Source organism: Thalassophryne amazonica, chromosome 4 (assembly GCF_902500255.1).
Source record: "Thalassophryne amazonica chromosome 4, fThaAma1.1, whole genome shotgun sequence".
Classification (NCBI taxonomy): domain Eukaryota; kingdom Metazoa; phylum Chordata; class Actinopteri; order Batrachoidiformes; family Batrachoididae; genus Thalassophryne; species Thalassophryne amazonica.
In genome coordinates, this window is record NC_047106.1 from 137,590,310 (window position 1) to 137,604,640 (window position 14,331).

General features: G+C 41.3%; 1 protein-coding gene across 1 annotated transcript in view; it reads left to right on the forward strand.

Annotated features, from left to right (window-relative positions):
- The window catches only part of ercc2 (excision repair cross-complementation group 2), a 104,635-nt gene that overhangs the window by 84,935 nt on the left and 5,369 nt on the right, over nt 1–14,331 (forward strand). Inside the window, exons 17-19 of the mRNA XM_034168859.1 lie at nt 287–359; nt 2,205–2,275; nt 7,817–7,960. Of these exons, the coding sequence (XP_034024750.1) occupies nt 287–359; nt 2,205–2,275; nt 7,817–7,960 (288 nt within the window). The remainder of the gene's footprint in view (nt 1–286; nt 360–2,204; nt 2,276–7,816; nt 7,961–14,331) is intronic.

Genomic DNA, 14,331 nt, shown 5'->3' on the forward strand with positions numbered 1-14,331 from the left:
ATGGTGTGATTTGTTGGTGAAATAGGCCTCCGGGCCTGTTATGTCATGGAAGAACATGACTTTTATGTGACGCGACCAAGATAACTGAAACTTTGGGGAATGATCGTACACAGACGGAAGTTAGTACAGCAAATTTCAAGGAATTTACTGGACCTTTGTAGGATTTCTTACAATTTTTATGGGGTCTGGGTTTTTTTGGGGGGGGTCACCCTGTATTAGAAAATGATGTTTGTTACCCTGGTTTGTTGCTGTAACCTCTGACCTCTCCTGTGTTTGTATTCTTCAGGCATGTGAAAATGGCAGAGGAGCCATTCTGCTATCTGTAGCCAGAGGAAAGGTGTCTGAAGGAATAGACTTTGGTAAGTGCTTCAGCATATTCAGTTCTTGGCGGGGGGCAAAATACAAATTATGTTCTTATAGATGTGCTGAGAACCTTGTTTAAAGATTTCAAATCACTTTTGTGTACACAATACATAAAGGCAATGCTTTTTGCATATAAACAATCTCATCAAATCAAAAGATTTTTTTGCACAACATAGCAGCTGTTGATAGCAAAGACCCATACGTCTTTGCTTGTCTCCATTCTTGAGATAAATGGCAGAAAACCCCTTTCACACAGGATTAATATAATAATTACTTCACCACAGCTCTCCATGTAAGTTTGCCCCCATCTGAATAAATTATGCAAAAAGAGATTCATCAACCAATCATACTGCACAGATGAAGGTTTTTATGGACCTCGCCAATGACTGAGGATTTTACAGATTTACTTGCTGACCAGGATTCACTGTCATCAATAAGATGAAAAGCATCACAATAATTATTAACATTAAGAGAAACAAAACAGACAATAAAACATAAAATAGCCCCACCTCAAACTAACAATGAGCGCTGCACTACATATATCTACATATACATAAATAAATCAAAAAATAATAAATAAAAAAACTGCAGGAGATAGTTAGACTAAGAGCACACGTGAAATAAATGAAAGGCCAGACAGCTCTCATCTTCCTGAGACAGATGATGAATTATTGCTTCTGTAAGAAGGAATGCAACGTTTCCCAGATCCTTCAAAACCTGTCCAATTTGTGATTAAGGTCATGAGTCAATTTCTCAAGAGGAATAAGAGCAGAAATCTGTGATATCCACATGTTGACTGTAGGAACCTAGGGAGATGACCACCACAGCAAAATACATGTTTTAGCCAGAAACAAAAGAAGAGTCCATTAGAATTTGGAATCTGCATCCAAGACGTTATCTGGTGGATGGCTAAGTAGACAGAAAGAAAGAGTAAAAAAAAAAAGTGTTTACCAGGTACCTCCTGAATTAGAGTGAAATCCCTTTGATCACATGACCAAACAAAGTGAATAAATGTACCCTTACATATATTACATATTACATAAAGGGTGGAGGTATCAGGGAACATTCTCTGGAGGCAAACAGGTGTGTAATAAGTTTGGTGAAAAAAATTTAAAGTTCTGTTCATGTATAGAGATTGAGGTGCATTTAGGAAAAATGAGTTATGTATGTAACTACGGTTCTATGAATCCCTGACGACCGCCAGAGGGCGGTGCTTAGTACCTGGATTATTCCATGTGCTCATGTGCAGAGGTCGAGTCTTATACCAACAAAGTCACGTTAGTGGGTGTGACCTGGGTGATGTCAGCCAGCAGTATATGAGAGCATGTCATCTGGCACTCAGTTCTTTTGGAATCTATCGCCCAACTCCAAGTAACAACCAACTCTGGTGGTCATCCGGAATTCATAGAACCATTGCTATATACGTAACTCTCGTTCTGTTTAATTCCTCCTGATCACCAGATGGCAGTGCTTAGCACCTGGATGACCTCATACCAACAAGGTCACAAAGAATCTGCACTTACTGAACCTCACTTGCAGTTTGAAGAGACTGATAATACGGCCATCGTCACAGGGTGAGGAGCAGCTACATTAAGTCTGTAGAAGCGGGTAAAAGTACAGGAGGAAGCCCACGTTGCTGCAGCACAGATCGCTTAATCGCTGCGGAAGTTCACGCCGAACAAAAATTGTGCCACATAAATACATACGTGCTATTTTTATGAGAGAGATATTCATCAATCTTGGTTATATGGAGAAAGCTGCCCTTCACTATCACCAGTTTAATGGGCCGATCTCACTCCACATCCTCATTATAACCTTTTTCTTGCTTGATTTCTGTGCAGTGCATCACTTTGGTCGGGCAGTCATCATGTTTGGAGTGCCTTATGTTTACACACAGAGCCGCATTCTAAAGGTATTGTGTGTTTTTTGAATTGTTGCCTTGTCTTCTCTCCTTCTACATCCTTCATGTCTTTCCACATGGAAATAATTTAATGTAAACTAATGTATTTGGTAACAACAAATAGTTCCTATTTCTACATGAGACATTTGTTTTGTTTTTTTTTCTAGGAAATTTATTTATTATTAATTATGTATTACTCTGTTCTCACGTAATTCAGGTATGGTCTGTGGGAAAAACACACACACACTAGCGCCATCAGGCGATTAAAAAAAAAAAAAAGTTTAATCGCAAGGTTTGTGATTAATTAATCTAAATATGGGGTTGTTGTTTTTTTTGAACAGCTTAATATTCCTTTTTCATCACTTTCTGTAAAATAATAACACATTTTGATTTGAAATAGCATGTGCAGTGTTCCCAATGCATTTACATGTATGGAAATATAAGCTATTATAAGAATTTTGAGCTTTACTCACTTTTTCAGACACACTTATTTTGAACATAAGTGTGTGTGTATGTGTATATATACGTGTATATATATATATATATATATATATATATATATATAATATGCGTATATAGAGTGAGGAAAATAAGTATTTGAACACCCTGCAATTTTGCAAGTTCTCCCACTTACAAATCATAGAGGGGTCTGAAGTTTTCATTTTAGGTGCATGTCCACTGTGAGAGACATAATCTAAAAACAAAATCCGGAAATCACAATGTATGATTTTTTTTTTTAACAATTTATTTGTATGTTACTGCTGCAAATAAGTATAAGTACCTGTTTGAACTTGTTACCTGTATAAAAGACACCTGTTCACACACTCAATCAATCACATTCCAACCTGTCCACCATAGCCAAGACCAAAGAGCTGTCTAAGGACACCAGGGACAAAACTGTAGTCCTGCACAAGGCTGGGATGGACTACAGGACAACAGGCAAGCAGCTTGGTAGAAGACAACAACTGTTATGGTTATTTATTAGAAAGTGGGAGAAACACAAGATGACTGTCAATCTCCCTCGGTCTGGGATTCAATGCAAGATCTCACTTTGTGAGGTAAGGATGATTCTGAGAAAGCTCAGAACTACACAGGAGGACCTGGTCAATGACCTGAAGAGAGCTGGGACCACAGTCACAAAGATTACATTAGTAACACATGATGCTGTCATGGTTTAAAATCCTGCAGGGCAGCAAGGTCCCCCTGCTCAAGACAGCACATGTCCAGGCCCGTTTGAAGTTCACCAGTGACCATCTGGATGATCCAGAGGAGACATGGGAGAAGATCATGTGGTCAGATGAGACCAGAATAGAGCTTTTTGGAATCAACTCCACTTACCATGTTTAGAGGATGAAAACAACCCCAAGAAAACCATCCCAACCGTGAAGCATGGGGGTGGAAACATCATACTCTGGGGGTGCTCTTCTGCAAAGGGGACAGGACGACTGCACCGTATTGAAGGGAGGATGTATGGGGTCATGTATTGCGAGATTTTGGCAAACAACCTCCTTCCCTCAGTAAGATCATTGAAGATGGGTCATGGCTGCTTCCAGCATGACAGTGACCCCAAACACACAGCCAGGGCAACTAAGGAGGGGCTCCGTAAGAAGCATTACAAGGTCCTGGAGTGGCCTGGCCAGTCTCCAGGACTAAGATGAAAATTTCAGACCCCTCCATGATTTCTAAGTGGGAGAACTTGCAAAACCGCAGGGTGTTCAAATACTTTTTTCTCACTGTATATATATATATATTTATATGTGTGTGTGTGTGTGTATATATATATATGTGTAAGTCCCTTCAGCTGCTCCCTTGTTTGCACTCGGGGTCGCCACAGCAAATCCAAGGTAGATCGGCATGTTGAATTGGCACAGGTTTTATGCCGGATGCCCTTCCTGACGCAACTCCACATTACATGGAGAAATGTGGCAGGAGTGGGATGTGAACCGGGAACCTTCTGAACTGAAACCAAGCGCACTAACCATGTGTGTGTGTGTGTATGTGTGTATATATATATATATACACATACACACACACACACACACAGTGGTAGGCACAGTTCCGTGAATCCCGTGAATCCGCTAACTACTAATTATCGAAGCTAATGTTTTCATTATCGGTTTAGCTTTTCAGATAACTTTGAAAACCATTAGCAGACCAATTAACTTCCAATAAATTTAGGGCCGATAATTTTTAGACTGCTAACATTTTTTGAAGGCAGAGTGAATAAAGCTTAACAGTTAAAAACATTTGTGAAGTCTGAAATCAAAGATTTTAGTACCTGCCTGTTAAATGTTTTGTAGCAGACAGGTTACAGGAGAGAAAGGAAGTAAGAGAGGGGAAAAAAAAGATAATTTCCTTTTACACCATACAGACTCACCGGTATATCACGCAAGTCATCGACAGGCATACAGTTTTAACTTATGGTTAAAATTTTAACCAAACTAATTCCAGACAAGTTATTTAAATTAATGTCACAGCTGGCATTTTATAGTGAAAATATCAGCTATATGTTTTAGTTTTAAAGTAATGCAATAATTTGGAAGGTTTTACTGTTTGGACACACATGCTGCAGTGCATGATGGGTAAAGTTTCACAACCGGAGAAATGCATTAAGACACTCTGATCAGGCTGCAGTTGGACGCTGCACATGGACAACAGCATTAAACTCTTTGTATATTGTTCCTAAAACTCTCGTGAATATATTCTCTGGGTTTATAGATGTTGCTATTGTTTGTTTTATGTAAACATGTCGGGTTGTGTGAGCTGCCATCTGCTGGCCAGTAGATGGCAGTAGAGACCCTGAAAACTTGCTAAAACAAATATTCCAAATAATCCGTATCTGCTATGTTTAATCTGCGTGGAATTTAATAAACGCAAACCGAATTTCAGACATCGTATATATATTATTCTGGAACAAAGAGGCCAAACAGTGTTGTAAAGGACAATAAGCAGGATGTTAAAGAGCAAACTTCGCTTTCCCCCAGAATGACATGAACAGGAGAAGATCGCAGTTTAACATGGAGTTCATCACAGAGTCTGTCCCTTCAGGGGCCACACATACAGTTGATGATGGTCTGGGTGAGGATGCCAAATGCTCCCATCCAACTGCGACAAATGGCCCCTCCTCTGAGGGAGAGGTCACAGCTCTTTGCTAAGGAGCATCAGAATCATGGGGAACCATGTCCTGCCCAGCCAGTACGGGGCTACCAGTAACACTGTGTGATTGGTCATGCATATTCTATGTAGTGCCAGCGTAATAAACACAAGAGGAGGAAACACATATAGTAGACGGTCCGGCCAAGGGTGTGCCAGTGTGTCCTGGCCCAGTGGGCTGTGTGGTTCTGAGAGAGAGAACCACAGGTGACAGTGTTGTGGTGTTCCAGGCAAACAGATCGACTTCCGCCTTGCCAAACCTGTCCCAGATCAGTAGAACCACATCTGGGTTTAGTCACCCTTTGCCCAGTGGCAGTTTCTGTTATGATAGGAAATCTACAGTGTAGTTCTGCATGCCGGCAGATGCACAGCCTTGAGACTCTGCATGCTAGGCAAAGCCCACTGGAGAAGCTTCTGGGTTTCTCTCAGGGAATGACCTGGTGCCTCCTTGATGGTTTACATGGAAGACTGTCGATGTGTTGTCCGACCAAACAAGCACGTGGTTCCCCTCTAGGCCAGTGGAGAAATGGCTCAGAGCTTGGCGGACAGCTCACAGCTCTAGCATGTTGATGTGCTGGAGCCTCACCCAAGGGCTCCAGACACCCCTGATCATTCTGTGGTTCGACACTACACCCCAGCCAGAAAGTGAGACATCTGTTAGAAAGACCTCCCGGTGAGAGGGTATAGAGGCCAGAGGAACATCACGTGTTAAAACGCCCTTTCTTCCCAGGGGTGAACTTGTCAGAGGGACTGATCTAAAAGATGCACAGTCCTGTGTTGATGCAGCGTGGGGTTGAGGTACAGGCTGTTGAGCCAATTTGTAAGGGGCGCAAGGACAGGAGTCCCCGAGGTGCGACTGCTGATACTGCCGTCAGTTTGCCCTGAGCTGGAGGAGCAGACCGTAAGTCAGTTTAACATTCCTCCAAACACGGCAGACCAGAGTGAGAATATTTAGCCCTTTGAGGTGATGGGCGAGCTGTCATCACCAGTAAGTTGAGCGCAGTGCCAACAAAAACCACCTGTTGGCACGGGATCAAGGTCTCTTTGCGAAATTCACAATGAGCCCTAGCTGCGACACGTGTCACAGTAAGATCAGAGTGTCGTCGAGTGCTTGTTGCCGGCTCAGTGTGCACACAAGCCAGTCATCTAGATATGGAAGAATCTGTATCCCATGAGCCATCAAGGGAGAGAGTGCTGCTGCCACGCACCTGGTGAATGTTGTACGGGGAGCAAGTGAGAGCTCAAAGGGGAGGACTTGGAACTGGTACGCCTGTCCCTCTAAGTCAGATTGGAGGAACTGGAACTGCCTGTGGTGAACCAACTCCGGAATGTGGAAATAGGAATCCTTCAGGTCCACACTGGTAAACCAGTCCCCCAGCCAAACCGCTTGGAGAACTTCTGTTGTGTAGAGCATGCGAAAACGCAGCACTTTCACGTACTGATTTAACTTTCTGAGGTTGAGGATAGGGCAAAAGCCACCATCCTTTCTTGGAACTACAAAATAAGTTGAATAGAAACCCTGTAGGTGATCTGAACTGTGGACCCGTTCTATGGCTCCTTTCTTCAGGAGCTGAGGAATTTCCTGCCTGAGAACAAAAGACCTCTCTGGGTCTATAACAACTGTGGATATAGTGACAGTCAGCATGCTACTTTGCAAAAATATTCCATTTCATCCTTAATGTCAGCATTAGCCACTGCCATTGTTTTGAGCTAAATGAAGCTGAGAGACAACTTCAGCTATAGTTTTTTTAACAGTGCAAAGGTTTTTCTGACAAAGTAACACTTACTTTTTCACGATCAAATTGATATCTGCATCTCATGTCAGACGTCATGCTCGATTGAGAGACACACGCACACACAGTCTCGCCACATACTAATGTTAGCCTGCTACCATTTCACTGTGTGACACTAGCGAGTTCTAAAAGACATTTGAATGAGTCATTTGTGAATCGCTGCTTTAAGTCACTTCCCTCACTCGTTTCATCAGCCATTGTCTGGAAAAAAAAAACCTGATGAAAAATGTTACAGCATTAAAACCTCAAATAATTTTCACTTGCATCATGCATTTCTTCTTTCTCAGCAAATAACAGTCAGTCACACGTCTTGAAAATGATGACATGACGTTGACACGTTTTTTTTTTTTTTTTTCTGAATGTCACATCAGTTTTATCTGCACATATTTTCAGATCTACAGATCATAATTACCCTTTTATCAACTGATACCTGTTTTCCTGTTAGATTCGTGCGTATGGACGTGGTCCGACTTCCAAAATAAGGTGGATCACTTGAGCTTATGATTGTCTTTTTATGGTGTGTACAGACTTTGCGTTTTCCTCAGTCCTGTTATTATTTCATTCATATTCTGACACTTTTCCTTCTTTTATCGGACACATACTTTAGGCTCGTCTGGAGTACTTACGGGATCAGTTCCAGATCAGAGAGAATGACTTCCTGACCTTTGATGCCATGCGTCATGCAGCTCAGTGTGTTGGCAGAGCCATCAGGGGCAAGACTGATTATGGACTTATGATTTTTGCCGACAAGGTACTTTATTATCTCCGTTTCCTGTGATTTGACACAGATTCTTTTTTGCACAACCAGCACTGAAATTCATGAACAATATTCATTATAGTCCAACTTGAAGTGTTGCAGTTTTTCAGCATCACTCCCATCATGTCGTACTTTCACACACATTTGTTTCTGATAGCCTAAAATACAACCACAGTGTATTTTAGGCACCGCTGTGCTTCCTGTTCCGGAGCACAGCGGTGTTTTTCTGTATCTGTTAGCTGTTTAATCTGCGCAGTTAGATTGATCTAGTTATCTAGATTACGATTTGTTTCCCAGTGTAATCTTTACGTGCCTTAACTAAAGCACTCCTTCTGCTGAATCACCTCTAAATTATTTACACATTATTCACTTTGCGTGTTTTTAGGAATCCGCTAGCGTAGCGTAGCTAATAGCTCTTAGCTGATTTAGCATGGCGGCTTCTCCTGTCTCTCCCGCACTTTTCTGCTCTGGGTGTGAAATGTTTAGTTATTCCTCGGCCTCCTTTAGCAGTAACGGTACTTGTAATAAGTGTAGCTTATTCGTAGCTTTGGAGGCCAGGCTGGGCGAATTGGAGACTCGGCTCCGCACCGTGGAAAATTCTACAGCTAGCCAGGCCCCTGTAGTCGGTGCGGACCAAGGTAGCTTAGCCGCCGTTAGTTACCCCCTGGCAGATCCCGAGCAGCCGGGAAAGCAGGCTGACTGGGTGACTGTGAGGAGGAAGCGTAGCCCTAAACAGAAGCCCCGTGTACACCACCAACCCGTTCACATCTCTAACCGTTTTTCCCCACTCGACGACACACCCGCCGAGGATCAAACTCTGGTTATTGGCGACTCTGTTTTGCGAAATGTGAAGTTAGCGACACCAGCAACCATAGTCAGTTGTCTTCCGGGGGCCACAGCAGGCGACATTGAAGGAAATTTTAAACTGCTGGCTAAGGCTAAGCGTAAATTTGGTAAGATTGTAATTCACGTCGGCAGTAATGACACCCGGTTACGCCAATCGGAGGTCACTAAAATTAACATTAAATCGGTGTGTAACTTTGCAAAAACAATGTCGGACTCTGTAGTTTTCTCTGGGCCCCTCCCCAATCAGACCGGGAGTGACATGTTTAGCCGCATGTTCTCCTTGAATTGCTGGCTGTCTGAGTGGTGTCCAAAAAATGAGGTGGGCTTCATAGATAATTGGCAAAGCTTCTGGGGAAAACCTGGTCTTGTTAGGAGAGACGGCATCCATCCCACTTTGGATGGAGCAGCTCTCATTTCTAGAAATCTGGCCAATTTTCTTAAATCCTCCAAACCATGACTATCCAGGGTTGGGACCAGGAAGCAGAGTTGTAGTCTTACACACCTCTCTGCAGCTTCTCTCCCCCTGCCATCCCCTCATTACCCCATCCCCGTAGAGACGGTGCCTGCTCCCAGACTACCAATAACCAGCAAAAATCTATTTAAGCATAAAAATTCAAAAAGAAAAAATAATATAGCACCTTCAACTGCACCACAGACTAAAACAGTTAAATGTGGTCTATTAAACATTAGGTCTCTCTCTTCTAAGTCCCTGTTGGTAAATGATATAATAATTGATCAACATATTGATTTATTCTGCCTTACAGAAACCTGGTTACAGCAGGATGAATATGTTAGTTTAAATGAGTCAACACCCCCGAGTCACACTAACTGTCAGAATGCTCGTAGCATGGGCCGAGGCGGAGGATTAGCAGCAATCTTCCATTCTAGCTTATTAATTAATCAAAAACCCAGACAGAGCTTTAATTCATTTGAAAGCTTGACTCTTAGTCTTGTCCATCCAAATTGGAAGTCCCAAAAACCAGTTTTATTTGTTATTATCTATCGTCCACCTGGTCGTTACTGTGAGTTTCTGTGTGAATTTTCAGACCTTTTGTCTGACTTAGTGCTTAGCTCAGATAAGATAATTATAGTGGGCGATTTTAACATCCACACAGATGCTGAGAATGACAGCCTCAACACTGCATTTAATCTATTATTAGACTCTATTGGCTTTGCTCAAAAAGTAAATGAGTCCACCCACCACTTTAATCATATCTTAGATCTTGTTCTGACTTATGGTATGGAAATAGAAGACTTAACAGTATTCCCTGAAAACTCCCTTCTGTCTGATCATTTCTTAATAACATTTACATTTACTCTGATGGACTACCCAGCAGTGGGGAATAAGTTTCATTACACTAGAAGTCTTTCAGAAAGCGCTGTAACTAGGTTTAAGGATATGATTCCTTCTTTATGTTCTCTAATGCCATATACCAACACAGTGCAGAGTAGCTACCTAAACTCTGTAAGTGAGATAGAGTATCTCGTCAATAGTTTTACATCCTCATTGAAGACAACTTTGGATGCTGTAGCTCCTCTAAAAAAGACAGCTTTAAATCAGAAGTGCCTGACTCCGTGGTATAACTCACAAACTCGTAGCTTAAAGCAGATAACCCGTAAGTTGGAGAGGAAATGGCGTCTCACTAATTTAGAAGATCTTCACTTAGCCTGGAAAAAGAGTCTGTTGCTCTATAAAAAAGCCCTCCGTAAAGCTAGGACATCTTTCTACTCATCACTAATTGAAGAAAATAAGAACAACCCCAGGTTTCTTTTCAGCACTGTAGCCAGGCTGACAAAGAGTCAGAGCTCTATTGAGCTGAGTATTCCATTAACTTTAACTAGTAATGACTTCATGACTTTCTTTGCTAACAAAATTTTAACTATTAGAGAAACAATTACTCATAACCATCCCAAAGACGTATCATTATCTTTGGCTGCTTTCAGTGATGCCGGTATTTGGTTAGACTCTTTCTCTCAGATTGTTCTGTCTGAGTTATTTTCATTAGTTACTTCATCCAAACCATCAACATGTTTATTAGACCCCATTCCTACCAGGCTGCTCAAGGAAGCCCTACCATTATTTAATGCTTCGATCTTAAATATGATCAGTCTATCTTTGTTAGTTGGCTATGTACCACAGGCTTTTAAGGTGGCAGTAATTAAACCATTACTTAAAAAGCCATCACTTGACCCAGCTATCTTAGCTAATTATAGGCCAATCTCCAACCTTCCTTTTCTCTCAAAAATTCTTGAAAGGGTAGTTGTAAAACAGCTAACTGATCATCTGCAGAGGAATGGTCTATTTGAAGAGTTTCAGTCAGGTTTTAGAATTCATCATAGTACAGAAACAGCATTAGTGAAGGTTACAAATGATCTTCTTATGGCCTCGGACAGTGGACTCATCTCTGTGCTTGTTCTGTTAGACCTCAGTGCTGCTTTTGATACTGTTGACAGGATTGTCTTACAGGCATAAAGACATGGATCAATCAATCAATCAATTTTTTTATATAGCGCCAAATCACAACAAACAGTTGCCCCAAGGCGCTTTATATTGTAAGGCAAGGCCATACAATAATTATGTAAAACCCCAACGGTCAAAAACGACCCCCTGTGAGCAAGCACTTGGCTACAGTGGGAAGGAAAAACTCCCTTTTAACAGGAAGAAACCTCCAGCAGAACCAGGCCCAGGGAGGGGCAGTCCTCTGCTGGGACTGGTTGGGGCTGAGGGAGAGAACCAGGAAAAAGACATGCTGTGGAGGGGAGCAGAGATCGATCACTAATGATTAAATGCAGAGTGGTGCATACAGAGCAAAAAGAGAAAGAAACAGTGCATCATGGGAACCCCCCAGCAGTCTAAGTCTATAGCAGCATAACTAAGGGATGGTTCAGGGTCACCTGATCCAGCCCTAACTATAAGCTTTAGCAAAAAGGAAAGTTTTAAGCCTAATCTTAAAAGTAGAGAGGGTGTCTGTCTCCTTGATCTGAATTGGGAGCTGGTTCCACAGGAGAGGAGCCTGAAAGCTGAAGGCTCTGCCTCCCATTCTACTCTTACAAACCCTAGGAACTACAAGTAAGCCTGCAGTCTGAGAGCGAAGCGCTCTATTGGGGTGATATGGTACTACGAGGTCCCTAAGATAAGATGGGACCTGATTATTCAAAACCTTATAAGTAAGAAGAAGAATTTTAAATTCTATTCTAGAATTAACAGAAAGCCAATGAAGAGAGGCCAATATGGGTGAGATATGCTCTCTCCTTCTAGTCCCTGTCAGTACTCTAGCTGCAGCATTTTGAATTAACTGAAGGCTTTTTAGGGAACTTTTAGGACAACCTGATAATAATGAATTACAATAGTCCAGCCTAGAGGAAATAAATGCATGAATTAGTTTTTCAGCATCACTCTGAGACAAGACCTGTCTGATTTTAGAGATATTGCGTAAATGCAAAAAAGCAGTCCTACATATTTGTTTAATATGCGCTTTGAATGACATATCCTGATCAAAAATGACTCCAAGATTTCTCACAGTATTACTAGAGGTCAGGGTAATGCCATCCACAGTAAGGATCTGGTTAGACACCATGTTTCTAAGATTTGTGGGGCCAAGTACAATAACTTCAGTTTTATCTGAGTTTAAAAGCAGGAAATTAGAGGTCATCCATGTCTTTATGTCTGTAAGACAATCCTGCAGTTTAGCTAATTGGTGTGTGTCCTCTGGCTTCATGGATAGATAAAGCTGGGTATCATCTGCGTAACAATGAAAATTTAAGCAATACCGTCTAATAATACTGCCTAAGGGAAGCATGTATAAAGTGAATAAAATTGGTCCTAGCACAGAACCTTGTGGAACTCCATAATTAACTTTAGTCTGTGAAGAAGATTCCCCATTTACATGAACAAATTGTAATCTATTAGACAAATATGATTCAAACCACCGCAGCGCAGTGCCTTTAATACCTATGGCATGCTCTAATCTCTGTAATAAAATTTTATGGTCAACAGTATCAAAAGCAGCACTGAGGTCTAACAGAACAAGCACAGAGATGAGTCCACTGTCCGAGGCCATAAGAAGATCATTTGTAACCTTCACTAATGCTGTTTCTGTACTATGATGAATTCTAAAACCTGACTGAAACTCTTCAAATAGACCATTCCTCTGCAGATGATCAGTTAGCTGTTTTACAACTACCCTTTCAAGAATTTTTGAGAGAAAAGGAAGGTTGGAGATTGGCCTATAATTAGCTAAGATAGCTGGGTCAAGTGACGGCTTTTTAAGTAATGGTTTAATTACTGCCACCTTAAAAGCCTGTGGTACATAGCCAACTAACAAAGATAGATTGATCATATTTAAGATCGAAGCATTAAATAATGGTAGGGCTTCCTTGAGCAGCCTGGTAGGAATGGGGTCTAATAAACATGTTGATGGTTTGGATGAAGTAACTAATGAAAATAACTCAGACAGAACAATCGGAGAGAAAGAGTCTAACCAAATACCGGCATCACTGAAAGCAGCCAAAGATAACGATACGTCTTTGGGATGGTTATGAGTAATTTTTTCTCTAATAGTTAAAATTTTGTTAGCAAAGAAAGTCATGAAGTCATTACTAGTTAAAGTTAATGGAATACTCAGCTCAATAGAGCTCTGACTCTTTGTCAGCCTGGCTACAGTGCTGAAAAGAAACCTGGGGTTGTTCTTATTTTCTTCAATTAGTGATGAGTAGAAAGATGTCCTAGCTTTACGGAGGGCTTTTTTTATAGAGCAACAGACTCTTTTTCCAGGCTAAGTGAAGATCTTCTAAATTAGTGAGACGCCATTTCCTCTCCAACTTACGGGTTATCTGCTTTAAGCTACGAGTTTGTGAGTTATACCACGGAGTCAGGCACTTCTGATTTAAAGCTCTCTTTTTTAGAGGAGCTACAGCATCCAAAGTTGTCTTCAATGAGGATGTAAAACTATTGACGAGATACTCTATCTCACTTACAGAGTTTAGGTAGCTACTCTGCACTGTGTTGGTATATGGCATTAGAGAACATAAAGAAGGAATCATATCCTTAAACCTAGATACAGCGCTTTCTGAAAGACCTCTAGTGTAATGAAACTTATTCCCCACTGCTGAGTAGTCCATCAGAGTAAATGTAAATGTTATTAAGAAATGATCAGACAGAAGGGAGTTTTCAGGGAATACTGTTAAGTCTTCTATTTCCATACCATAAGTCAGAACAAGATCTAAGATATGATTAAAGTGGTGGGTGGACTCATTTACTTTTTGAGCAAAGCCAATAGAGTCTAATAATAGATTAAATGCAGTGTTGAGGCTGTCATTCTCAGCATCTGTGTGGATGTTAAAATCGCCCACTATAATTATCTTATCTGAGCTAAGCACTAAGTCAGACAAAAGGTCTGAAAATTCACAGAGAAACTCACAGTAACGACCAGGTGGACGATAGATAATAACAAATAAAACTGGTTTTTGGGACTTCCAATTTGGATGGACAAGACTAAGAGTCAAGCTTTCAAATGAAT